Source organism: Ixodes scapularis, unplaced genomic scaffold (genome assembly GCF_016920785.2).
Source record: "Ixodes scapularis isolate PalLabHiFi unplaced genomic scaffold, ASM1692078v2 PGA_scaffold5__190_contigs__length_132052651, whole genome shotgun sequence".
NCBI classification, from domain to species: Eukaryota; Metazoa; Arthropoda; class Arachnida; order Ixodida; family Ixodidae; genus Ixodes; species Ixodes scapularis.
The window spans coordinates 41,428,261-41,454,826 of record NW_024609880.1 but is presented as its reverse complement, the minus strand read 5'-3'; the positions used below and the strand labels follow the sequence as shown (position 1 = coordinate 41,454,826).

Sequence of the window (26,566 nt, the reverse complement as noted above, 5' to 3'; positions counted from 1 at the left end):
GTCTTATATCCGTGCAGTACAACAAAGGTTGGTGCCTCAGAGGTTATCCAAACGCAGACATAACGCAGCAGCAAGAAAGATCACTTTGAATCGAAGGGACTCTGTTCAGGTTAGTACCTGTTCTGTTACAGAAAGTAGCATCACTTTAGTATGTTTGGCGACTTTTTATGGAGAAGTGCCCGCTAAGAAAATTTGCGGATTTAAGGATGTAAAAAGCCTGTTTTAGAGGCTTTCACTCATGCTAAACCCCCTTTCCACGGTCCTTTCGAGTAATACACCCTTTATTATGTTGTAAAATATGATGTTGTTACATGTAACACCCTTCGTATCTTGAAGGGCGCGAAAAGGCTGTGCAAATGTGTGCTTGCCTAAATAGAGACGAAAACTCTTTTTAAAAACTATTCGCCAATCAAAAACAGTTTCAGCGGATGTTGTTTTGGCGAATCTCAGAAGCAATATTAGCTTAAAATAATCCGCTTTACTTTGGGATACTTTTATGGGAGTCAGATATATTCGGCTTTATATAAAAATTGGCTATAACCATTGTACATACTGTAACTCTCTTAAAAGCGGAGGCTGTAACGCTCATATGGGTATCTTTAAATTGTCAAATATGCAGAGTGTTATTTTTTGAAGGTGCAACCGGTGCACGGTTAGTTGTGCAAAAAGTTGCCGGTCTGAATTTTCCGTCTTTATTATTCCAATTTTCGCACCGCCATCATTGTCGCCGTTGCACCATGTGGTAACTTTAGGCCACAACAGCGTTTCTCACGCGTCTCAGATCTTTCTAAACGTTACTTATATTGTAGTTTTTGATGACTCTCAGCAAGTTTCTGATAGAAACCAGGTATAAATTCTTAATAATTTCTTATTTAATTACCCGATTTTAAAGAATTATCCAAATTATCGTGACTACTAGCCACCACTAATATACTCCCCTGATCGTCTCACCCGCACAGACTGCATTAGTGAAGTTTTAACGGACTTTTAGAAACAAATTCTTAAAGTCTAAAGAGACGGTGGTGGAGCAGTCTGCAGGTCCGTGAGTCAAATTAAATCAAATCAAATGAGCGTTGCCTCCATGACCGCTGTGTCCCGCGGTGTTCGCAGACTTGGACGACTTCCTCTAGTTCGTGGTAATCTAGTTCTGGGACAAGCAGATATCCATCATTAAGCGCAAAAAAAAAAAAAAAAAAGAAACTGTACGAGGACAGCGCAGCAGAAGTTGGTTGCACTGTTTCTTCACGGGGTGCGGTATCGTCGGTGACCAGAAGCGCTCCGACTGCAAACCGAAACTTAAAAACCCGTCTAAGTTGTGGGCTTTTTCAGAAAGCCGTAAAATACCGCATCTGCCTTCTATCGTTCTCAAATTTGGTGATTTAGTGTTTTTTTGTCATGCTCAGAAAGATTCAAATTGAAACCATGACCTTAAACTCAATATTAGAAAAAAATAATTACGCGAAAGTAATTAACAACTCAACTATCACGAACTAATTATTCTCCTACATAGGCTCCTGTCCTAGAACCAAAACTACACAAGCCTCTTTTTGGTGAAACGCCCTATATATAGATAGGGTGTTTCATGAAACACCTTATGTGTACAGTGTGTTTCAGAAAACGCAGGCCAAATCGCTCCTGCAAAAACTACTTACCACAACAAAAAAAGGCTTGTGGCGTTTTGGTCCTGGGCCAGGGGCCCTTTTAAGAAAATAATTAAAGTCCCGGATAATTAACTTGTTAATCATTTTTGCGTAATTAACTTTTTTTGAATATTGTGTTTAAGGGCATGGTTTAACTTAGAAAATTGCTCAGCATCATCGAAAACCACTAAATCAACAAATTGAAGAACGATAGAAGGCACGCGAAGCTTTTTACGGCATTCTAAAAAGCCACACAAATTCCACGCGTGTTTAAGTTTCGGTTTGTTATCGGAGCGCATCTCCGCCCCGACGGCACCGCGCCCCGGGAAGAAATAGTGCAACCAACCTTTGCTGCGCTGTCATCGCGCGACGCAGCCGAGTCTGGTTGCACTATCTCTAAACACGGCGCGGTGCTTCCGGGGACGAGAAGCGCTCCGATAACAAACCGAAACTTAAAAATCCGTCGAATTTGGGCGGTTTTTCAGAAGGTCGTAAAATGCTTCGCGTGCCTTCTATCGCTCTGCAATTTGTTGGTTTAGTGGTTTTCGATGATGCTGAGCAATTTTCTAATTTAAACCATGCCCTTAAACACAATATTAAAAAAAGTTAATCAGGCCAAAATAATGAACAAGTTAATTATCCCGGACTTTAATAATTTTCTTCAATGGCCCCTGGCCTAGGACCACAACGCCAGAAGCATTTTTTCGTTGCGATGAGTAGTTTTCGCAGGAGCGATTTGGCCTGCGTTCTCTGAAACACCCGGTATATATATATATATATATATATATATATATATATATATATATATAATTTGCGGCAGTAAAAGCTGTTCCTTTTGTTTTCTGTTGAAACAATGTATGTCCTCAGTCAAACGGTACCTTTACAATGAGCCGGGCGAAACAGCGGCGACTACAGTTCCGCCAGAAAAAGAGCGAACTCGTTTAGCGCATTAGTTGTGAGCGAAATATCTTTCGTTAAAGGCTTGCGAAAACAAAATTCCAGAACTCATATTTTAGCTTTAATGTCTTTCAAGTTGTAGCATAACCTCAAAAACACCAGTCTTGCGTTGAAAGGCACAAGCAAACTAATTTTAAAGCTAATTAAACGGTCTTTCAATGTGCACCTGGTGGATGCATGCGGAGCCTATTTGACAGGTAATCCAGCAACATAGGGGAACTTTCTACGTAGTAATGACGTAACAAGTTCCTTCGGAGCAGCGCCGCTCTTTGGAATTTCAACATTTTCCTTCTTTGCTTTCCTCCTCAACTCACAAATCGCGCATTCAACAAAACAGTGCAAAAAGACAGAAAGGAGGGACTCCCCTCTTTCTCTGACCCTCGCTTGTGTACCCGGAGAGAGTCATTCTTCCCCTAGAAGATTAGCACATCGCTCAAAACTCGGACCAAAGTTGTTTTCCCCACCCCATTCAGCCCTAAGCTCACAGTGCTGTGGAAGCAAAGTGCTCCTTGGGCCAGCCACACGCTCGTCACGCACGGGTACTTCGAACGGCTCCGTTGTAACGCGTTAACGCTTATGACAGTACCACAAGGCTGACATCACCACCAACGGCAAAGCTTATAACCACGCCAGCCTTTTAACGTCACGAATGCGGGGAATCTTTTTATTCTGTTTTTGTTTGCGCCGGCTATCCCATGACGCATCGCGCTCTCCGTTCACTTCTCTTCGAGCGCTTGCTGGAGTGCACCGTTTGGAACGAAAAATATAGCCAGTCGTTCAAAATACAAACGGGCGATTATCATTTACGGTTATTATTCGTCATATTTGACTCATTTTCGAACGAAAATTGAATATTTCAATTTTTGTTTTCCTTGTAGACGCGTTAGACACTGTACACAATGTTTGTTTCCCTTTAAGCACAACATTCTTCTCTGCAGCTTTGGCATCTCGGATCATTCAGGGAACATGTCTCTCCCGGATCGCCTGGCACTTGTTACGGGTGGAGGAAGCGGCATAGGCAAAGCGGTCTGCCATGCCCTGTCGAGAGATGGGGCTATAGTCGTTGTGGCTGACATCAACTTGGACGCGGCAAAGGCAACGGTTGCTGAGTTAAAAGGTTGGTGATGTGTTTGCATTGACACTAAGACTTGTAGACGTGCAAGGAGCAATGTAAAGTGTAAGTTAGTGTGCTTTTTATTTTTTTTGAGTGGCTGTGTTGACGTGAGAACGCCAAGCTCTGATTGGCTCTGATTGAAGGATGGTGGGTAGACTTCAATGCTAGCTGCCTTGAAGATATTTCATATCATAGCCAAAAATAGCTCGGTGTTCTGAAATCACAAAAACCCGTGCAAAAGAGGCAGACGAACTTGCGTACTTGAACGCGAAACTCCTGGGACGGACCGGTGGGATTGAAGAAGATTGGGGGGGGGGGGGGGGGAGGCAGGAGAGAGGGATTGGACAAAAAATTTGATTTACTTTGCAATATTCAGAATTCAAGAAATCAAATTTTAGACAGATATGAATTTGAGAGTTTTGAAAATGAATAATAAATGCTGTTGCTGTTTCATGATTAGAACATGATCCCAAAATCATAACAAACTTGCTAATTGCAACATATTGCCATTACGATAACGATGTTCGCGTATTAATAGCATGTAATTTTTAGAATAGGAAGATTGAAAAACTACTTCACGGAGAAATTTTTTGTCTACAATTTGTTTTACAGCATAGCTGTTTGTGGCTAGCATTACGTGGATTTTTCCTATACGTCAACAAAACCTCACACCGCCCTGTCTTTGTCGTCATTCCAAGCGCTTGCATGCCTAGTTTCATTCCACTCTCCCGAGGTGGCGGTCCCGTCGCGCGTGTTTAGTTTCCTCCGTCTCCTCGGGGCGGTGATAGTTCGCAACCTTTATCAAACTTCTGTGTCACGTCTGCGCCGTGCGCTGAACAACTTCGCTGGTCATCTACCTACACAAAGAGGAATAAATGATGATTTTTATATATTTTAATTTGTCTTTATAAAATGAGCCTTTCATTTCGGCGTTCTCAAAATTATCTGCAATTAAAAAGAAAATAAAGGGCTCATTTGTTTTCGTATAAAATAAATATGACAAGTTGCATCTGAATATAGATATAACCGTCATTAAATCTCACAGTTACAGCACAATGTTTACACGTTGCAAAAAAGTGATCATCCTTAAATAAACGGACTCATCTGTGCAAGATAGACTCATACAAAAAACAGAGGCCTCAAGACGAGGGTGATAACATCGCTGCCGGATAGCTCAGTATTTATTGTACGACAATCAGTGGTCTTCAAGAACGACATTTTTTTTTTCATTGCCTTTTCTGGAGGCGTCGTTTCGCGAAAATAAAAACATATAGGAACTGTCTGGAGCGAGGTGCGGCAGGGTATCAACTTCAAAAGTTTGAAGCGTTTTCTGAACGTAAGGCACGCAATGATGTAAAATTTTTTGGCTGCAGTCATCAGGAGGCTGCATTGCACCCTTCCGTGATCAAAACCTTTAAGCTAAAATAGACGCACGCACTTGAAAATTACGGAGTGTCGGAACTCGCGTCACCGCGTTGCGTTTAGAATGAGTTTCAAATCTCGTCGACCGCTCAGCGTCATCTGTGTGTTCCACTGCTCTGCTCTCCCTACCGGTAAGCAGATGATTTGGGCATTTTTAGTGGATTGTCCACCAATCCACTAAAAATGCCCAAATCATCTGCGTGGATAAAATACCTTTCCTATATAATTAAAGTACAATTACAATTATTTTCCTAAAATTAGTTAATTACAATTAGAATTACCACTGTATTGAAGGTAATTAAACACAACCACAATATAGATTTTAAAAGTAGTGCAAGTATTTGGCAATTAGTTCGCTTTCTGTGCATTCTTATGTAAAATGCCCATCAGTATTACGCGAGCGTGCTATTTTTTCTTCTTAGACCGTAATTCTACCCGAAGATGCTCCCGCAGGTTGGGGCTTGCTCGTCTGCTCGTTGAATAAGTCTTCAGCGACGGCGCGCAGAGTTTGCACTTTACCTATATGTTTTTTTCCGCAGCAGGTAAGCAGGTGAGGATGCTTACCTTCTTGAAATACATTGCATACGATGGTTATGGAAGTCTTTCCTTTTCTATATTTACGCTACTCACCAATGCGCGGGCAAGTGCCCTTCAACTAAGACACAATTATTATTAAAAAAACTAGCCCAGCGCCAGCGTGCCCAACATTCTGGAGCCGTGATTTCAATGTGTCGGACTCTCGTTCAATCAAGTTGGGAAAATAATGAAAAGGGCGAAAGAAAATGAAAGAGAATGAGAACACAAAAAGCCGATGATGTCATTGGTTTAATCTCATGATGGACCTCTGCAAACTTTACGAGCTTAGCGATCTGTTTCAGCACTGGGCGGGCAGAACTGAGGTTCGAAGAGCTCTCTGTTTTTTTAGGTTGCCCGTAGCATTTATTGCAGTCCAGTTTACGGTTACACAGATCATAGTGACGAGCTGCGAAGAGCACCGCCATACATTGAACAAAAAACATTACAGGCAACAAAAATCTCTGAACTCGTTCTGAAGGTGTCAGCGTTTGATTTTCGTGCTAATGCATTATTTCTTCTTATCTGGGGAAGGTTTCACTTTATTTTGTTTTTTGGCAAGTAAAGAGAAATAGTAAAGAGAAGTGCGGCGGTGCCGACTTTCCAGTCTCATTTGCTTAACCATTCTTTTTAGCGTCGTCGGACGCTTGCCCGCCCATGCTTTAGGTGCAATGCGGGTCTTTTTGCTCGTGCTGCAGCTCTGAAAGCAGTTCAGCGGTATGTGCAAGGTCGATCAGCAAATAAGAGAAGAATGAGTTTCGGTGGTGCAATAGGTAACTTTAATTTCAATTCAAGTCTCTTTTTTACTGCAGTGTAAATGTAATTAAATTTGATCAAAAGAAATCAATTACAATTACAAATTACCTACAGAAATATTTCAATTACAGTAATTTAATTACTGTAACTGATTTACTATCCAAGCGTGGTTGGTGGCAGTTGTGTGAGATAGAGAGAGCGCTGTGAGTGTAAAAGTCAGTTCTACACGAAACGTTATGAATGCCTTGAGAAAAGACTACACTCTAAGAAAAAAGGGAGGAGAAAGGTAGCAAAAGCGACAGTTCCTCCTTGTTGCGGACAAGTTGCCCAGAGAAGGGAGGAACGGCAGTTCAGATGAAAGGAGGAGGGCGACTTCCTCCTTGTTCAGTTGGCGCAGGGGTAGAACATCGCGCTACTGACCGAGTGGTCAACGGTTCGATCCCCAGAAAAGTAAGGTTTTTTTGTGTGTTTTTTTGTAAAGTTTTTTTTTTTTTTTATTATTTTTGTTTACCAAAACACACATAAACAAACCCAGACCGATGAAAGGAAAATTAAAGTCCTTATTATTCTCCGAGACGTTTTCCTCCTCCAGGCAGACCGGAGAAAGCTTTCGCCCTCCCGACCCATCTTCTTTCGGTTTCGTTTTTCGAGCACATCGCGCACGTTGTTTAATAAATTAATGTTGAGTTGATTGAGCTTCAGCGGCAGCGAAGGCCGCCTGAAATTCCGTCTTCTAGTGCAAACGTGCAGAACATTTCGGTTGCATTGACGTTTTTACCACTAATTTTATCAAACGAGCTAACGAAGCCGCTAGAAACAGCGAAGTTCCGGAGCAGTGCCAGCAGCGCTACATACACTGGGTAAGACGGCCGTCTCCAATTTGCGGGACACACGCGGAACTACAGCAGCGAAACCACGAGGAACTGTGTCGACGTTTTCGACGTTATGGAAATCGCGGGAACTGCGTCCAAGGAAGGCAGGTTTTCCTGCCGGCTGCCTGGGTGCCTTCCGTGCTGAGTTCGGTTCCGTTGTCTCATGCCGAGTGCCAACCGGCGTTCAACGTAATTCTTCTGCGTGTCAGCAACATCGTCAACGTGGTTCTGTATTTCTTCGTGTCAGCGACATCGTGATGGCAGTGTTGTGGGTTGTGAACAGAAGACTGGAATTATCGCCGATGTGACCGTGTGTTCGCGTATCAGTGGTGTAACAACAAGATGAGATGACGTAAACTGTCGGGCATTGATGCCGCTGGTTGGGCCGTTATCGGAGGGGCCGGGGTGTCGCAGGATGACGTTCCGCTTTACATTAAAGAGTTTAAAACCACTTGAGGGATTAGGTGCAGTCGATCGACGTGTGGATAGTCATGTTGGAACGCTGGTCTGAACGGTAACCCTAGTAGCACCGAATGTTGCCACAATGTTACTGGAATGTGGTCCGCCAACGTTGTGTATACGTGGCTAATGTCCGCAAAATGTCACGTCGCTGGAACGTTATCTGAAAACATTCCCGTAACATCACAGTAAACATTTGTGCTATGTTATGCCCTCAACATTTGTGCTATGTTATGCCCTCAACATTTGTGGTATGTTATGCCCTCAACATTAGTGGAACATAATTTATTAACATTGTTTATATATTTCCAATGACCACACAGCAAACATTTATGGTATGTTTTGTCCTCAACATTCGTGTAACATTAACTTGGTGTCTCAAGTAGCAGCCAGGCTCTTTAAATCAACCGTGAAATTTGGTTTCTTAACCTATTGCGCTAGGAGTTTTTGCAGCGTTGCCCACAGGCGGTGCATTTTTTTATTATAAAAATTGCAAAGAGCGAACTTACCTGAGGAAAAAGTAAAGAAAGAAAAAAGGGTTAACTCTTTTGGAAATTCAGCGAAGGCACCAGTCTTCAAACAATAGGGCGCCCTATTTTTGAAGACCGTTGGCTTCGCTGCATTTCCATTGCAGTTAAGCCTTTTTCTTTCTTTATTTTTTCCTCAGTTAGTTCGCTCTTTGCAATTTTTATAGAGAAAAATACACCACCTGTGGGCAACGGTGCACAAAATCCTAGCGCGACAGGTTAAGAAACCGAATTTGGTGGTCGATTTAAAGAGACTGGCCACTATTTGAGACACCCAATATATTGCCAATTGACCACTACTTTTCTACATGAGCTACATTATAAAAAAATCAATTTACCCACAACAAGGACAGCTAAAAACGGACAAGCACATATACATAGCCGCAGTGTGCTAGCTTCGTTTCTATCTTTCCTCGTCTCGGGCAAATTAGTCGTAGACTAGCTCTCTCAGCGATTTCACCCCTCCTTCGCCTGTGTGAAAGTCGTTCATCAAATAGCACTGCTGCTGAACCGCTCTAAGAAGTTATTCACTTCACTTGAGAAAACGTGAATACTCTTTTCTGTAATCTGCTTTCAATCATGTCGATCTATCCCAGTTTTATTTCGAGGTAATAGCTTTTATAAAAAGCTCCACTTTTTTTTAAACTTTTTTCAGCCAATCAGAATGTTTAACTTTCAGATGTTTGTCACTCCAATGTTCTTGCACAAGAATTTTCTGAGCAGAGAAAGACATTTAGCCTAATTGTGAAGTAAACTTTGTGAGGGAAAAAAAAATCATTCTTAAGTGACAGAGAAATAAAGAACTTCTGATGATCTTAAAGGACAAACATTGATTTTAATTCCCAAAATAATTAGCACTTATAACCAACAAAGACTAGACACATTTAGCTAATGAATGGGTATATTGAAGATAAAATGTTTGTCCCAAGTTGCCTTAATACCCAAGTTGACACCTTAGTAACTGTTGAGCACAGCACTTGTTGACAACATGTCGGTTACCAGAAATGTAGCCTGTAATATATATGCCTCACGGAACTCCAAAGCCAAATTTAGCAGCTATACTCTGTTTCACCTTCAGTTGAAGCGCAGCATACACTACGAGCCATCCCAGTCAATTTAGCGTCAAGTCTGATGCGACTTTGAGCTCTGCCTCCCGTTCCACACAACTGGAAAGTAATGTGATACTCTTCCGGCGCTGGATCAGCTGGGATGGCCCATACCGTTCACTATGCTTTAACTTAAAGTGAAACGGAGCATAGTGGAGACAGCACTGTAACTATTCAGACTCAATATTTTGAAATTAATTAGTGTTGATTTTCATTTCTTTTATATTAAACTTTCACAACCCACAAAAGTAGAAGGTTTCATGGATTACCAGTATCCCCAACCATTGGGCAATTGATTTGCATGATAACTTCTACAATTTTTTCTCCAATTGCAAGATTTTGAATTATTTTGGAGTGGATTATCTACTCTCTACAGCAGAAGACTGACTAATAGAACATGCATATCACAAGATGCATCCCCCCCCCCCCCCCCAGACAGTATAATTTCAGCAATATTTTCACTTTGTGACACAATTTAAAGCAGTCCTCCACTCTACTTTTCTCTCTCGCATCTGCTCGTGGCAAGCAGAGAAGGAAGCAGGGGTTGCTGCAGGGGAAAGGTATGCACATCCGTCTCCATCACTTCCTTCCAGCCAATAGGAAGTTACAAAAAGAAAGCTATCTCCTTGAAATAGCAACCATGTAAAATCAGTCTTGCCAAAATGAGTCTTGCGCCCTAAATAGTTATACTTTTTTTTTTTTCAAGGAAAATGCATTTTATGACATGGGAGTCCTATCCATGTCGTTCTAACTTGTTCTAACTTTTTTAGTGGCCCTCTAAGAGGCACCTGTCACTGACCATAAAGTAGGACGCTTAGAGGAATCCAAAAGATTTGTTGAGATAGGGTTTATTTTCATAAATCTTCCAAGTTTTACATTGCACTCAGTAGAAGCTGTAAGCTCAGCCAACTTGATTAAAATAAACTGTGAGAAAACAACACGAAAAAGGTTACAGCAACAGGACCAGACATATACTGCGGAAACATTTGCAGATTCACTAAGAAACATACTCAACTTCTCAAAAAGTATAATGAGTGGTAACAACTAAGCTTAAGTTAGCAGAAGAAACATGTAGTTTGAAAGTAACTTTGAGCTAAATAAAATTGACTAGATATATAAGCAAAGGTGTGTTACAAACAGATCATTCTTGCATCCGTAGGGCAACTGCAAGAGGAAAAAAAAAAGTAATTACACAGACGAAAATTATAACGAAAATGTTTACCTCCTATTCATAGGCAGTATCGACGTTTACCAGGAATAGGTGTGACAGCTACTCGCTTAGTTCTATATACACAGATATTAGATTGTGAAAATAGTGGTAAATAAGTTCAATCAAAAAAACCACTAGAGTAACCTGACACTGATGTTACCATATCTGTTGCTGCTCAAAGTTATCATAAAACAAACATATGTCATATTGATGAACAGAGAAGGAAGAGGAACAATTACATAAAACTAGAGGGCACACAGTCCCTTATCGCCATCTTGAGCGGAGTGTCACCCTTTCTCTACACCAAGTGTCATTATTAGCTGTAGATTACTCCCAGAAGTAAAAAACTTATTTTCGGAAACCTCAATGAGACAGGCAAATGTCCTGCTTGTCCTCTGTCAATAACATAAACGTCATAATTATTGTGATCAATAAATTACATGGGTCCCCACCCCCTAACCTAAAAAAAGCTGCGCACATGGCAGGCTTCATGTTGCTTGGTAATGACATTAACAAGATAAACACTCACTTTTCTCAGTACTGTTTCTAAAGTGCAGTCAAAGTCAGCAAAACAAACTGACATATTAAGGAACATAATTTCCACATCAAAGGTCACTCAATGCCTGGAAAGTAGTTATAAAAGGGAAAGTCAGAGTGAAAGAAGCTGACTATAAACATAATAAGAGTAGAAAAAGTGCTTGCCTCTTTCTACAAAGTCACCTCCAGGCAGAAGCAGTGCCCTCCTGCAAAAAGCATATTAAAGAGTAAAGCTATACAGGGTGTTTCTTCAATTCTTTACGGAATTGAAAAAAAAAAAAAAAGCTGATAGCTACGTGGATTCGCCTTCAGTGTATGTTTGTGGGGCTTGGAGGGCATTATATGAGGGGATAAATGTCACAGTATGTTGGCTAACAAAATTCTGTTAATTAACTTTTTCATAAACGGTTTAATGGGCCACGTTGCAATTGCAGTTTTAAAGGGAGCCATTAGTAAAGGCTAACCCAATTTATACAGTTTGCAAAAAAAAAAACAAAAAACATTAAGATATTTATTGTTGAAATTTTGCGTTTCTTCGCTTCATTAAAAACCGCGTGCTGAAAACCGCGCCTGGTTAGGATTCGTAGAATAGTGATGGATTTGTTTCTGGTTCATCGTCACTATCTCTACAGCGTGCCTTTCATAGACGCGCCGGCGTCACGTCTTCTGAGATTGTGACAGATGGACAGAAGTGGCTATGTCACTCTTCTACCAAGCATAATCAGGTGCGCGTTTTGAATCAAGCGAAGAACGGCAAAATTTTAACGACGAGTATCACAAAGCTCATTGTCTTTTCGCAAATTACCTCCATTGGGATGGGCTTTATTGATTGCTTCCTTTAAAACTGCAATTGCAACATGGCCAATTAAGCCATCAAATAAAAAGTTTTGATGGCTTAAATTAGCTCGGCATGCATAAAAAATGTATGCCGAGCCCCAGAAACATACAGTGAAGCGGCATTCACGTAGCTATCAGCTCTTATTTTTAAAAGATTTTGTAAAAAATAAGAAAAAACATTCTGTATGCTCAAATCTTAAAAGCTTGCAAAAAAAAAAAATGGGTTGTGGATATTTAGACAGCGTGATGTTGATCAGCCATTCAAATGATGCGCATACTTCTACGCTATAGATGAGATATTTAGCCAGTACAGTACAACTGGTAGTCTGGGTCATTCAAGGAAATATCATCGTCTCCTTCGGAAGTAAATTCGGAGCCTCGTTGACTTTGGACTTCAATCAAACTTTCTGTTGCCTCGGCTTCTGCCGCCACCGGAAGAGCGCAAACATCTTCATCTGTGCTAGAGTCCACAGGATCTATCAGGGAAACGTCATCGTCTTCGTTTGAAGTAACTTCGGAGCCTTGTTGACTTCTGACCTCAATCAAGCTTTCGGTTGCCTCACCTACTGTCTTCATCGGTGCTGGAGTCCACGGGATCTTCTTTGCAGTACCTTTCTAGTTCCCTCTGAGCGTTTTGCGCGATTCTTCTTTTCTGGCGATCGGACAACTCCGACAGCGAACGCTTAACGCGCTCCATTCTCCACAATAACAAGTAACAAAATACCACGTACCTTGTTTTGTGTTGTTTGCAGGGAGAACGGCGATTGAACGATAGGACGATGGTGCGGATAGCGCTTTCAAAAGCCTCGGCCTTGCGCGGGAGCACTACCGGCTGCGCAAACAAAAGAAAAGTGCTACTTCTGGCTATGGCTAGAGACGAAAGGCCTAGAGCCCGATAGAATCCGGAATGGCCCCGCTTTCGATCATTTTATTAATTAACAAAATAAATAATTTTATTGTATATAGTACCAAATAACACGTATAATTTTTTTTTAATTATAAAATTGTTTGTAAGCACTTTATCACTTTAGTCGATAATAAAGTTTGGTTGTGTTGGTGAACATTGGTCGACCTCGCTAGGTGACGCAAGCTACCGCTCGTTACTACTCGTTACAAAGGGTATTTATCTATCCATCCAGGCAGCGTACACAAAATGGCAGCCGTGTTTTCCCGTTCTTCCTAAGCGTTTTCCAAGCGTTTTTCCGATGACACCGATTGAGAGCAGACGAAGTGATCCGCGTACAAGCTTTTCATCATCAGAAGTTTAAAAACTCAGGTTTACGAGTGCTACATCTGTGCATACTCTTTGATAGGCGCTTCAGATGTGTGAGCTCATATCGCGGGTGACGAAACTGTAGAACGGAAGCTCTGCGAGCGCTCTACACGGCCCTCGTACTTCCCATTTTGAACTGGAGTATTGCTCGGCGACCTGGTCCCCGCCCCAGCAGCACGTCTGGGAACGGCTGGAAAGTGTGCAGCGCCGTGCGACACGGATCATCTGTGGCACAGCGGACGGCTCGTACGATGCACGCCTGGTGTGGGTGCGCTTGGTCGGCGACCCCCCACGAGAGGCGACGGGCCTCACGGATGCGCGCACTGTGCCGGATGCTCGATGGACCGCTTTCCGGGATCTCGTTGTACTCCGCAGTACGGACAAGCAAAAGAACTGGGCAGCCTGAGCCTCTCCGTGGGAGGACCACCCGCCACTGCTAGCTCTTCTCTCGCCAACTGGCTTTGAGCTCGTGACGACCAGTGACTTGCACCATTATTTTTCTTGTTGCTGTGTGTGCTTGTTTTGTTTTACCCTACTGAGTCCCCTTTCTCCTGTCTCATGCACTGTAGGGGGCGGCCTGCTAGTAGGCGCATATGCATAAGGGTTATCACCTTGTCTAGCCTTGCACGTCGTCGCATACACGTCAAATCCGTGTGCAAATAAATTACAATCGCAGTTACAATTACAGAAACAAAAACAATGGCGACAAGTATTCCTGCACAACTATACACTGCATTGACCCTTAAATAAGGTGCAGCGAAGGCTACAGCCACTAGACCGCAGCTTTGCAGCGTGAGACGGCCCTTTGGACATGAGTGAGCGAAGGGCACGTGGTGCATGCATCCTGCTTCGTGGGCGCTTGCTCACTGGGGCCATTCGAAAGCTTTTGAGCTTGCTCGTGCTGCATGCAGGTGTAGCTCTACCAAAACTGAAGCGGCAATTGAGGAGACTGTGCATTCCGTTTACTATTTCTGATTACTGGGAGGCCATGCTCCGTCCATTTTAATTACATATTCATTAGTTAATTCAGAAATTACTTCAGTAAAACCAAACTGCTACATCCATTCAATGCAGCCCTTTACACACAAAAGTACAATACTTCCCAGACCATAGTCTGCAGACTATACATGCCTAAAAGTTAATATTTCACTCTGCAGACTATCTGCCGGTGCAGAGGATACAATACATTTTGTGTCTTTCGTTCTAGATATTTTACAATACAATATTTACAATATGTTTTGCTTTGCTTAAGTGAGAAACAGGTCATACTGTCAGTGTGTCGTCCAGGCCTTTGATGTCTTGGGGTTGACAGGCTGTTAGCTTAAGTGCCTCCAGGCAATCTTTGTTTGTCAAGCTTAATCCTCATAAGCTCTGTGATTCACCACGACAAGCGGGCTCAAAAGGACCTCTCCCCATAATGTGGACCGTCTAAGGAAACAGATATTCAGTTTGAATTTGCCCCTGTGGACTATACACCGAGTGGGGACTGTATAAGAAAAACACTTTTTTCGAGCCAAAACTAACCCTTGTGGGCTTCACGCCGGGTGCGGACGAAGAAATATTGTAGCGGTTTATTTCCTTAGGGCATTGAGACATTACAGAGTGGAGTGGACAGAAATATCTAATTGCAAACAAACACATTAAAAACTAAATCAAAATATTGTTAACAAGACCCCGAATTCATTATCACACTGCATCTTTAAATTCGGTGCAATCAGCTATGCCAGCGATAAGTACGGGGAGATGATTCTTGCCTAGTGATGACATAGGCGGGAATGACTGACAATAGGTGGAGGTGTGACAAAGGGGGATGTCATTGTGGTGGTGGATCTTGTGAAATAAATACAGGCGAGATATGTTTCTGCAGACAGAAAGGTGTGTTGTGCTCTCAAGTTGCGGGATGTTTTTGTAACATTTTATAAGTTATCACAGATGCATCTCCTTAATGTTACCTTTGAAACATAGGCTCTTTGTTTCTGGATTATATTGCCCTAACATTTCTGCAGCAACATTTCAGTAACATACGTAAAAGTAGTGTAACGTTGCATCTCACTTGTCTAACATTGTGTTGATGTTTCGAAATAATGTTTTTGCAATATGGTTTTAGTAATATTGTCGTTACATTGTTACACGTTGCATAACGTTGCACAACATTAGCCACGTTGCAGTAACGTTCCTGCAACATCTCGTGCTACTAGGGAAGCTCCTATCGTACAGTGGCCAATGTGACTGTCGGTCCCCGAGAGCGATTGCGCTCTGGGGAAAAGACAACACTACGAAAGTATGACGAAAAGTACGTATATCTATAATGAAAGTTTAGCATAAAAAAAAAAGATAGGCAAAATCGAAAAAAAAAACAAAAAACGCTATCCTTTATTTTACTGTTTAAATATATTACGGTTCCTGTAGAAACTGCCCTCTAAGTGGCGCGCTGAGATGAGCGCTAGAAGTTTTCGAGCTCGCAACGGCGCAGCTCCGTACACTTAACAGTTGTCGCAAGTCTCGGCTTTGACTGCATTCAAGTTGATCGAAAAGCGATTTCTGTGCCCGTGAAGCATCACTTCCAGCTGAGTGGATATCCGCTCTACAGAGATTAATTCAAGACGGCAATTGCAGCTTTGCGCGAACAGCACAAATAGAAAAACGAACACTACAATATAGATACTGGCTACGAAGGGCCATGCGGGAAAACAAACTCATGCCTTGGAACCACATTGGAGCGGCTCGATTTATTGGCTTTCAAATAATTATGGCATGATCGAGCGTCTTCTTTTTAATAAGAGATTCATCACCTGCGCCATTAAAAATAGCCTCAGATGTATGACATTGCTAGAAAAAAATGAACATGTTCGGAATATTTTTTTTTGCTTAGGGAGTCACCGAAAAATTCCGTACGTTCAAAACGACCACTATAAAAGACGGAAACGCAGGGCTCGGTAGTAGTGATCGGGGTAGTGTGCTGTTGTATTGATGTTTGTATGTGCGATGCGTGTGTATGCGTTCAATATATGTTGACCTGATGTTTGTAGTGTGCGCAACGTGTCTACATGTGTGAGAGATTCCGAAGAAAAGGAAACGCAATTGTGGCGTAAAGAAATAAAAATATTTTTTTGTGAAACATGAATTGGGCGGTACCTAGCGCTACCTAGCCTAGCTACGTGCGATTACTCTGCTTGACCCTGCCATCTGGTGGCAAGCGATTTAACATCCTTTTACGCTACGCGGCTACGCCATAATTTCGTGTTACCGTGCTGAGATAAGCCAAGAGGTTGCTTCGGATTTGCTTTTTTTTTTTTGAGAGCGGCTTTTGGTTTTGCGGGCGAATGATTTTCACTCCTCCGTGATGTGCGGTTGACGCAACGGTTGACGAAGGAATTGTGGCTCGAGGAATAGCAAAGGTAGGACATAAAGTGCGCGAACTGAGTGCCGGTTGTCTCCGTTGAACATCGCAGTGCTGACGATAAGAAGACTGAGTGACTGCATGCTTTCGAAACGTAAGTTTCTTTACCTGCAGGGGCAAAGAAACTTCGGAAATAAATACAGTTCGCGGAAAGCTCGTGTTACGTTTTTATTTCCTGCTCCTCTCGCTTCGTGCAATAGACTTAGTGTTCTCGTTAAGCCTTACCGAGCTCGATTTGCTCGATTCGTGGCCGCCATAATGAGATGCAGTCGACGGAGGAACTTTTCCTCCCCTGCTTAAGGGACGAAAGTTTCTCCCTTTCTGAAGGAACATATGTGTCAAGAGCGTTCCTCCCTTTAGGGAGGAATATACTGACCCTTTTTTCTAAGAGTGTACCGTCTTTCACTAAATGGGCTATTAGGTTTTAACTCTCTACAACATTCTTTTCGTGATTTTGTGATAGGGATAGTAATAATTATATTTATTTTAGCTCAAGAAAACCAATGCGCCTTAGAAAGGCAAGCTGCCAGTACATTGAAGGCCTGCGGGACAAAGACTAGTGATAATGCTTTAATACTATGCAGATAAAAGACAAACAACAAAACGATTGATGATGGGTCTTGTGTAGTTGGTGGACGAGGGTGAAAGCTGATGTTGCAGGTTACGACCTCATTTTTGTTTTTGATTTTTGTGAGAATTTCTGTGTGATGGCCTTGAAAGGGAACCAGGGTTTCGGAACACAGTTGGCCATCGATTGTGCTCGCTTTGTCTCTAGTTGGGCGAGGGGAGGCTCCGCAGATGGTAGGGTTAAGTTTTTCAAGGTGTCCGTTGAAGTTCTGCTGGCAGTTAGACAGAGCGCTGAGTATTAGGTCAAGCTTCAAAGTGATGAATTCACTTAAACGCTCATTGTGATGCATGATTTTTTTTTTAAACATGCCTTATGTTATGATCTTTAGGGTGTTAGTTGTTTCTGTTTTTCTTTTGTATCTGCTATTTTCTTCCGGTTTTCATAAAGAGTGAACCACCTAAAACGAAGGACCATGATCTAGCACAACACATCCCATATCTTTTAAAAATATGGCTTCATTAGCGAGAAGGTCGGTTGAACGGGAACACAGAGCAGGTTGGCGCAGATGACTTGAAACACAAAAGAATGAAACGCATAGGGACGGACACACAAAAACAGGACAGTTCTTTCAACGTTGAAAGAACTGTCCGGTCTGTGTGTGTCCGTCGCTATGTGTTTTATTTTTTCGTGGTTCAAGTCAAAGTGAGCTTTCCCACTCTATATTCGTTTGAAAACAAAGACAAGTTCGGCATTGAATTTTTTTTCTTGTTTTAACAACAGGCTTTTTTTTCGGTAGGAAAACTTCAAAGATCGAGCGCAAAAAATAATATATTTTCTGAAATTGGTGTTACCATTAAACAGGTAACGATGTTTTGATATTTTGAGTCCCCTTTTATGCAATAACATTTCAAAAAATCTTTAGAACGCAGATCTACAGGATACCAATTCAAACACAACTACATTTCAAATATTAGTGTTTGTTTCATTTCAGGTTTATTGGATTTAGTGCAAAACCCCAAACTGTATTGTATGTTCGGATATTGGTTCAGGGCTGATTAAATTAAAGTTATTGTCGCCGGGTGCTCACGAACGTAATTATATATCTGATATTGGTAATACTTCAACGCCGTTTGCTCTTTGCTGAAAATTTTGAAACAGCAAACACGTAGTATACTTCAGGTGCATTCTTACCGTCTCGCTCATTGATCAGCTGCAGGTAAAGACCACGTTGCACTTCATGTGGACGTGGGCGACTCCACCTCTGTCGCTACCCTAATGAACAACATCGGCTCTCAATCCCGAACTCCACTGAGTATCGTGGTTACCTGCGCTGGTGTGGCCGAGTGGCACTCTGTCGTGGACACAACGGAGCAAGATTACGACGCACAGATGCGAGTAAACCTCAAGGTTGGTTGTACTTTGTATACCTACAATAAGGAGGGCACATCGTGAAGGCAGTAATATTTATTGAAACGTTACCGATATGTCAATAGGTTTACTTAAACATAGCTAATCGAATATCGAGAAAACCCTCGGGTAACAAAAATACAACTTGTCACATTTCAAAAGGCAAGTTAATTTCAGACTTTATGGTGCTGTATTTTATGCGTGAATAATATATTTTTTATTGCTTTGCATTAGAAGCAAATCTCGATCCAACTTACTAAACTTCCAAAATCAAACGAGACAGATTCCCATGTCTAATTGGAGGCTTCCAACGTGTACCAAAATTGTTTCTTTTGTTGTAAAATTTATTGAACATGTATGAAACTTTATATAACTATCTAGAGGACCTGATAAAAATAATTCAGGAAAGCATTTAAGAACTGGGCTGTGCTTTAAAGGGCCCCTGAAAAGAAAAAAAAATTTTTTTTTTTAAACAATCTGGTTGGGACACGCGTGCCAAAAAATGAATTTTACGCGAAAAAAAAAAATTTAGAGCAATATTGACGGCGAGAGATTTATTTGAAAATTTGCGCGCAAATTCCAGGTCATTCAGCTCGGCTTCTCATTGGTAACCATGGTCATTCAAATCGGCTTCTCATTGGCCAATAGAATGAGTGACAGCTTAGATGTTGGTTCTAAAATCTTCGTGATCTCTTGAAATCGCCTTTTGAATTACATATTTTTAGGTTTAAGAAACAATCCATCGAATGAATGTCGCAATTGTTTACAAACGTTTTACAAACTCGTAACTTCCGTTCGGATACTACAACAAAACAACAAACAAAAGCTTCGCCATTTTGTTTTCTGTCGTGGTCGCCGTCTTCGCGTTTCGCGTTCTGAAGAGGGCTTGTTGCTTGTGTTAGTTAGTCAGTCATAGTAAGTACTTAGGAAGTGGCGCGGGGTGACAGGTTTCTGTTTTTCTGCTCTTCTTTGCGCGATTCGTGTGTCCGGTTTACCTTATCTTTTGTTTGTTTTCTGGCGCGCGCCAGTGCCAATGTTTGTTTAGATGTCGGTTCCCGTGGTTCCCGTAAAGAGTTTAGTGAGGCACGCGGCACCGCACTCAACGTTTAATAATAAAAAAAATCAGTTACCAATGCGTGTCCTCGCGGCGGCTTGAAGGATCGTGCGGCTCGAACGAACTCGTCGAGGCGCCCGCTTCGCCGCGGCGAAGTGGGTGCCTCGCGAGCGGTTGTCTCGCGGCGATCGGAGCGGACACCTTCCGGCTGGCGAGGCGTGTCCTCGTACGGGCGAAGGCCCAGCTGCTGGCAGCGTTGAAGCAACCGACGCTTCAGGTCGGGGTCCACCGCGACGACTATGTACTGTGTGTACGACCACGGTGACCACGGTACGTGCACGATACGACGCGGTATGTCGTTCGATCGGCAGACAGCCGGCCAGGGGCTGTGTTCCAAATCTCCAAATGAATCCGAGTTTCTCCGGCGGATCGTCTCACGTGACAGCACAGATTGAAAAACGCTGTACGCGGGTAGGTTTTAGAACGCCAAGAGTACAAAACCCTCACCCTGGGGTAAGATCGAGTCAATTTTGGAACACGGCCAGGAAGTAGCAAAAGCAATGGCTCTCGTGCGGGGCGCAGCCAAGCCAGGAAAGCAGCCAAGCCGATCCACTACGAAGAGGCGGGGACTACCTCTCCTCCACGCGCCCGAGATGCCGAGAGAGAGAAAAGTGGAAAGGAGGTGACTGCCGACTAAATTGCGTCTGGCGCAGCCAATATTGCTCTGAGAAAACTTTTTTTTCGCGTAAAATTCATTTTTCGACACGCGTGTCTCAACCAGACTGTTTTTGAAAAACTTTTTTCTTCTTTTCAGGGGCCCTTTAATGACACACGTAGGCTCGTCATGATCCTAAAGATAAATGTTTTGTGTAAACGTTTAGAGCAGTGTTATACGGAACGCGTTCCTTTGAGGAGGAACGAAGGAACGCCGCCGTTCCATTTTGCATCGGTAGAACTGGAACGGGAACTCGTTACATTTTTCCTGGTACGAAAAAAGGAACGGCGTTCCTTTTTTTGTCCGGTAAGGTAATTTGTATTTTATTTCTAAGCCGGGAATTCTAAAAGTATGAAAGGAACATCTTTATGAAATGCGGGATCTCGTTAACTTTTTGGTTACTTATTTTAGCAATTATTTTGTGTGGTCCTCGCTTGGTAACAGTCAGGTGCAGAAGGGCTATTGGATATTGATTCTTTTTGCAGTGCCCGAAACTGCAATAAAAAAAAACCTTTTAGTTAAAGGAAAAGACAGAAAAGGAGGGACGTTTCAAACTCAGATAATTTTTTTGCTTCCACAAATCGTCATACACCCAGATATCTAATGCCGACTACAGCCATCACCGAACATCCACGAAGAGATCTTCAGTTACAACAAAAGAAAAGGTTACCAGATATCGAACGCATCCCTGTATCCCGAACATTGGTCACTTAAAAGATAACTAAAAATAACCTTTATTCTTTTTTCCTTGTCCCTCAGCTTCACACTGAACAATGAATCCAACCTTCAGGAAGAAAAACTTGTAGTTTTCAAGACTGAACTTCCAAAAGTTCTAACCTAGCGCTCTTCTTCACTTGCCGATCTTGCGGACAGCGACATAAACAAGCAACTGTGGTGTTAGGTTCGAAGAAAGGACTTTGTTAGATTGAAATGTGTGAGGTTATTGTAAAACACTCGTGCAATGTGGAGTAAAAGTACATTTGGCTCGTATGAATCGCCCACCATAAACATGAATATGGTTAAAAGCTGTGATTTTTAAAGGTGAATATATCAACAAATAAAACCCTGCTTCCGCTTGTTTTCCACTCCTGTTGCTCTTCCATCACGGCACTCAAATTCGTATGTTCCCATTTGATGGGATAGATAAAAACAAACTTTCCTCAATTTAACCAATGGTAATCAGCAAAATACAAATGTAACATATGTGTAACAATACGTTACATTTTTTAATTTAACGGGAATGAGTTACTTTTTCACGAATGGAACTTGTAACGGGGACGCGTTCCAAAAATCAGAAGGAACGAGGAACGAGATTTCGTTCCTTTTATTGAGAAACGTGTACAACACTGGTTTAGAATTACTGGAGCCATAAAAAACTTTTTTGTTTATGCTCTCGTATTCCACATTGTGTGTGCGTGCATTGCGATATGTTTGGCGTACGTCGAACGGAGAGGCTTTTTCTCATGCGTTTGTATAAATACGTAAACAAAAGCTTCCCCTCTACCAAATGCACTGAAATTCTGTCCCTCATTTGTGCGCATCATCAGGGATACTTGTTTTAATATGAATTTTCGTGTTCAGAAATTGCTCTGAAATAAAGCGGCTGATACACGACAACAATTTCACGCTCTGACGAACACGCCTTAAACAATTAGTAATATAATGTTTGTCAAGTTCTAAAGAGCCGTCCAATATCTATGTAAAACAAAACGACAGTCGCAGGTTATAATACGTGCCGTGTCCCACAATTTTCATTTCATCTATGATTAGAAGCGCCATAAGTACGCATAGCATGTTTTATGACCCATGGCGTCATTACAATTAATTATTTATTACTTGTATAGAGTAACTTGATAATTGCGAGCTAATATCGTCAAGTACAAACCATTTTTTAGTGCAGTTCAAATAGTCTGCGGATATTATATTTTGACATTGCTGGAAAACGGCACTCACACTCCTTTAATGTTTCATCAAAATTTATAACGTAGGACGTATAGCCAGACATTTTATGTCAAATTTGATTTTGTTGCTTGCAGTCTCGCAATTAAGATGTACGTAACGCAACCAATATAAGATTAGTTCCTTAATAATAAAATTTTTCTCATTGCCGTGTTTGAAATGTCCCTGATAACCTGACAACTATTTTACTGTATTTAATAGAGTAACTTAACATGTAGTCTTATTTGTTCTTCCCCCTGGAGGAAAAGGGCGATATAAGGGATAATAAAAGTAAGAAAACAAAATAAAACTGGCAAACTTCGCACATGGCAGCTATACATAATCATTTGCCGTTTCCGCGAAACACCCCAGGTTATCATTATCTAAAAATGCAGAGGAATGAACTTTAGTGTGGCTAATTTTTTTTTTCTGCGCATAAATATTAATTTTTTTTTAAAATTTTGTTTCAATGATGAGGGTTGTGAAAATTCAATGAGGGAGGAAATGCTGAGATAATCGTCATTGGTGGGCAAACTTATAATCACAAAATAAAAATTAAATTGTAATAATCATTGAAAGATTAACTTTAAACACATTAGTATCCACCGGCAGGAAGCTATAAGCCTTTGCTCATCTTCCTCTAAAATAAAGTAGTATACTCTCTTAATTATTATTTTTTTTAATAAACAACGGACATTGAATAGGTTTCTGATAATTCATCGCACTAAACAAACTCAGTTTTCACCTTTCCAACGCTGGCACATCGTTGAATGTATTAGCTCCAGTAAAAGTAGTCTGGGCATGTTAGAATCATATCACGGCAAAAGTTATTCGTTCTGTCTAAGATTCCCTTTTTTTCACCAAAAGCCATTCGTTTTTCCTGAAGGGGACCTTTCTAGTAAACCAAGCCGCTGTCAAGGCCATGTTGGAGAGCAAAGTGCCTCAGGCCGCTATCGTAAACATAGCCAGCATTGTGGGCAAGTGTGGTTTTCCTGGCCTCGCCACCGCCGCAGCCTCCAAGGGCGGCGTCATAGCGTTCACCAAGTCCCTGGCCCAAGAATTGACCGGAACGAGCATCCGCGTGAACGTTCTTCTGCCGGGAGGAACGCACGCTCCCCTACTGGGTGTTATTCCTGAGGACGCACAGAAAGCAGCTCTCGCTACGTGTCCCATGAGGAGGTTCGCGCAACCCGAAGAAGTGGCCGAAGTGGCCAGATATCTGTGCACCTCTGGCAGCTCCTACATTACAGGCACCTGCGTGGAGGTCGCCGGTGGAATGGGCGCTTGAGACACGCGTACGACCAGCGGAAAAGAGCTTCGCTTTTTCTGTTGACTTAATAAAACTGCGATATATGTGTTGCTTTTATCGTGGTGTAACCTACCCTACCGAAGTTTGTAACCTACCCTACCGAAAAACCCAGTATAAGTTTACAGAAAAAATCGTAAGGGTGCAGGCGAGCTGGTGAACATTAATCATGTTGAATTAACCTGAGACTGGGGTAGAGAAGAAGCATCGAAACGTAGAAGGGACAGAAAATACACAGGACGACGTCTCAAACTCAGCTAACTTGTTTATTTGGTCCACTTTCTTGTATAGTCTCAATCTCAAGGTCATTTCCACCAACGTCCTTTTGGTGTTTTTTGTTGGTGGAAATGACCTTGAGATTGAGACTATAAAAGAAAGTGGACCAAATAAACCAATTAGCCGAGTTTGAGACGTCGTCCTGTCTATTTTCTGTCCCTTCTACGTTTCGATGCTTCTCTACCCCAGTCTCAGGTTAATTCAACATGGCTAATAAGTTAACACTATGTGGATTATGTAGCTTTCAGGAAACTCGAAATCCAGATCGCAGACGAAAGATTAATATCTGAAAACCTGAAATCCAGTTTTATCCCAGATAGATTTTCAGGTCCATAATACAGGTAGCGAAATGCAGTACTGGATTTTTCGGTAGGGTATTTTATGCAGATTTGAACAATTGCCTGATATAGCGATGTTCCTGAATGCGATGAAGGTGTGAGAGCACTTTATTATTTTGAAAGGGTAGTACTTTCTATATTCGGGTCGCCTCTAAGCCGACAGTGCGGTGGAAGCTAACGGTTCGATGGATCGATGACGCGTCGATCTTACTCAACGGCATTTCGTCCCCCGCAAAACCTGCGTGCAAAGGGGGGGGGGGGGGTAAGGTAATGAATAGCAGGCGGTTCATTAGTGCGACGAGCGCCTCAATTTCACCGCACTGCCAGCTTTGGGTGAACGGAGCATAGTTGGTGCAGGCCTTTTAATAGCATAAACCTTTAGAACGTCCGTTTAACAAAATTGCAAGGTATGTAAATAGAAGGGCAGTTTCCGGACCTTAAACTATAAACTCACTGAATTCATGTTTCTTTGTATATTACAGACTGTAAACACATGCGAATTTACTTTGGTTGCATTGATTAAAGTGAACGCAGGGCCAGCTTTCTGGGACCCACTGTTTTAGTTCCTAATTCTCACAACACGGGGGGGGGGGGGCATATCAAGCTTGTGCAAGATAAACGAAGAATTCCAAGCGCGCGACCGCTATCTGAACCTCCTCCCCTGTGCTTCTCTCTGTCCTCGCACTCTTTCCCCGTTTGCGTCTGGCTATCGCTTTCTGAGATCGAATTCTGCATAACCTATCATCGGGATTCAAGCATAGAAGAAAAATTTTCTCGTCGCGACCAGTCCTCGAGCTTTTCAATTATGCGCAACAAAAATGCGTGAACCTCGTTTTTGATTTAGTACTAAGCTGAATATAAGCGTGAACTAATGTTGTAAGACCCGAACAGTGCCCATTTCAGATTATACTATATATTTCATGAACAGTATAGGAACAGACTTCGACGCTTTTATTGCGCGCGCTTCCGAGTCCTAGACTCGTTCTTGTTACCGACGAGAACTCGAACAAAACGCTCATATCCCAACCTATGCGCTATATGCATGGTTGAAAGTACAGAAGCCCCGAGCAAAGGAAGACATAAGATTTAGTGGCACCTTTCAAATATCTTTTCATTACAACCAAAATAGATTACCCAAGCTGAGCATAGTGCACAGTAACGAAAAAGGTGTAGTGGATACACCCACAGGGAGTGTAAGTGCTGCCACAAATACTACACCCATAAAAGTGTACAAGTACACCCCCAAGACGAGGGCGCATACATAAATCCTTTTTGAGGGTGCGTATGTGCACCCTTTTATACACCTTCAGCAATCGGGGGTGCACCCCATAATGGGTTGTGTTACTACTCCTTTCTTACACCCTAACTGTCGTTTCAGTGTGCATGTACACCCAATGTAAGGTGTACTAGTATTCCCTTTTCTACACCCACACAATTTTTTGAGAGTTAAGATACAACCACCAGCAGGGTTTACTATTACACTAATGTTCACATCCACCCCGCACATAGGGAACAAATATACACCCCAACAGAGTTTACTATTACACCATTTTTTTACACCGACCCCGCTCATAGGAAACATGGATACACCTCATTCAATGGTGTACCATTACACCTCTTTGTGCACCCACCTCAAGGAAACCGTAAGAAATGTACGCGCCCAGGTGGGTGCAAAAAGGCAGACACCAGACACAAGGGATTGTTTTCAAATCTCCTGAAGTTTAATAGACAGCCTATTCCGTGAACGAGTACAAAATTGCTAGCAATCGGTGGCATGTGAAGATATACAGCGGGGTTGTTACACAGCTGAGAAGATTACTGACTAAACAAAACCCGGAATGATTCTTAGGTAGTCTTTAATCCCCCAGTTGCCGGCAGAATCATTTACCCGAAATTCTGCCGGTAGTTGCCACTCTTTGGCGATACAATCCCTTCATTGAACGACGTTTCATCGACACGCGATGTTTCATATAGACAGCTCAGATTAGCTTACCTAGATTAACATCTCTTTTTTTTTTAATGAGTTGCTTCAGACTATATGGGCGAAGTGATATGCACGGGTGGAACAGGTGGGGCAAAATTTTTGTAATAAGCCGCCGCAGACTGTCCCCACGAAGCGACGTGAACGGGTGAGCTGGGTCGGTGAGCACGCTCCTCGGAGACACGCTCGCGACGAAATGTCCCTACAGCGTACATTTAGCGTAACGAGTGACGGTGAAACGTATCTACAAAACGTGTACCAACGAAAAGGTGTCCATGAAACGCGTTTCCAAAAAGTGCC

The 26,566-nt window shown here is 42.2% G+C and overlaps 1 protein-coding gene across 3 annotated transcripts; it reads left to right on the top strand.

Annotated features, from left to right (window-relative positions):
* Positions 1–23,731, top strand: LOC8035391 (estradiol 17-beta-dehydrogenase 8). Of its 3 annotated transcripts, none has more exons than XM_040215600.1 (4): positions 1–109; positions 3,536–3,714; positions 18,465–18,658; positions 23,252–23,731. In XM_040215600.1, exons 2-4 carry the CDS (start codon positions 3,564–3,566, stop codon positions 23,651–23,653), a joined length of 747 nt encoding a protein of 248 aa, XP_040071534.1. In that variant the 5' UTR covers positions 1–109; positions 3,536–3,563; the 3' UTR covers positions 23,654–23,731. The 3 variants fall into 3 exon arrangements, with proteins under 3 accessions (XP_040071534.1, XP_029830157.2, XP_040071535.1); XM_029974297.2 differs by having other exon boundaries at positions 18,462–18,658; XM_040215601.2 differs by having other exon boundaries at positions 18,462–18,658; positions 23,233–23,599.
* Positions 23,732–26,566: the final 2,835 nt, after the last annotated feature.

Bases quoted from the DNA above. Each gene is read 5' to 3' on its own strand.
- LOC8035391 (XM_029974297.2), top strand. From the start codon at position 3,564: ATGTCTCTCCCGGATCGCCTGGCACTTGTTACGGGTGGAGGAAGCGGC. The intron at 3,715-18,461 runs GTTGGTGATGTG...CTCATTGATCAG, and splicing joins AACGGTTGCTGAGTTAAAAG to CTGCAGGTAAAGACCACGTT. The intron at 18,659-23,251 runs GTTGGTTGTACT...TTTTTCCTGAAG, and splicing joins AGATGCGAGTAAACCTCAAG to GGGACCTTTCTAGTAAACCA.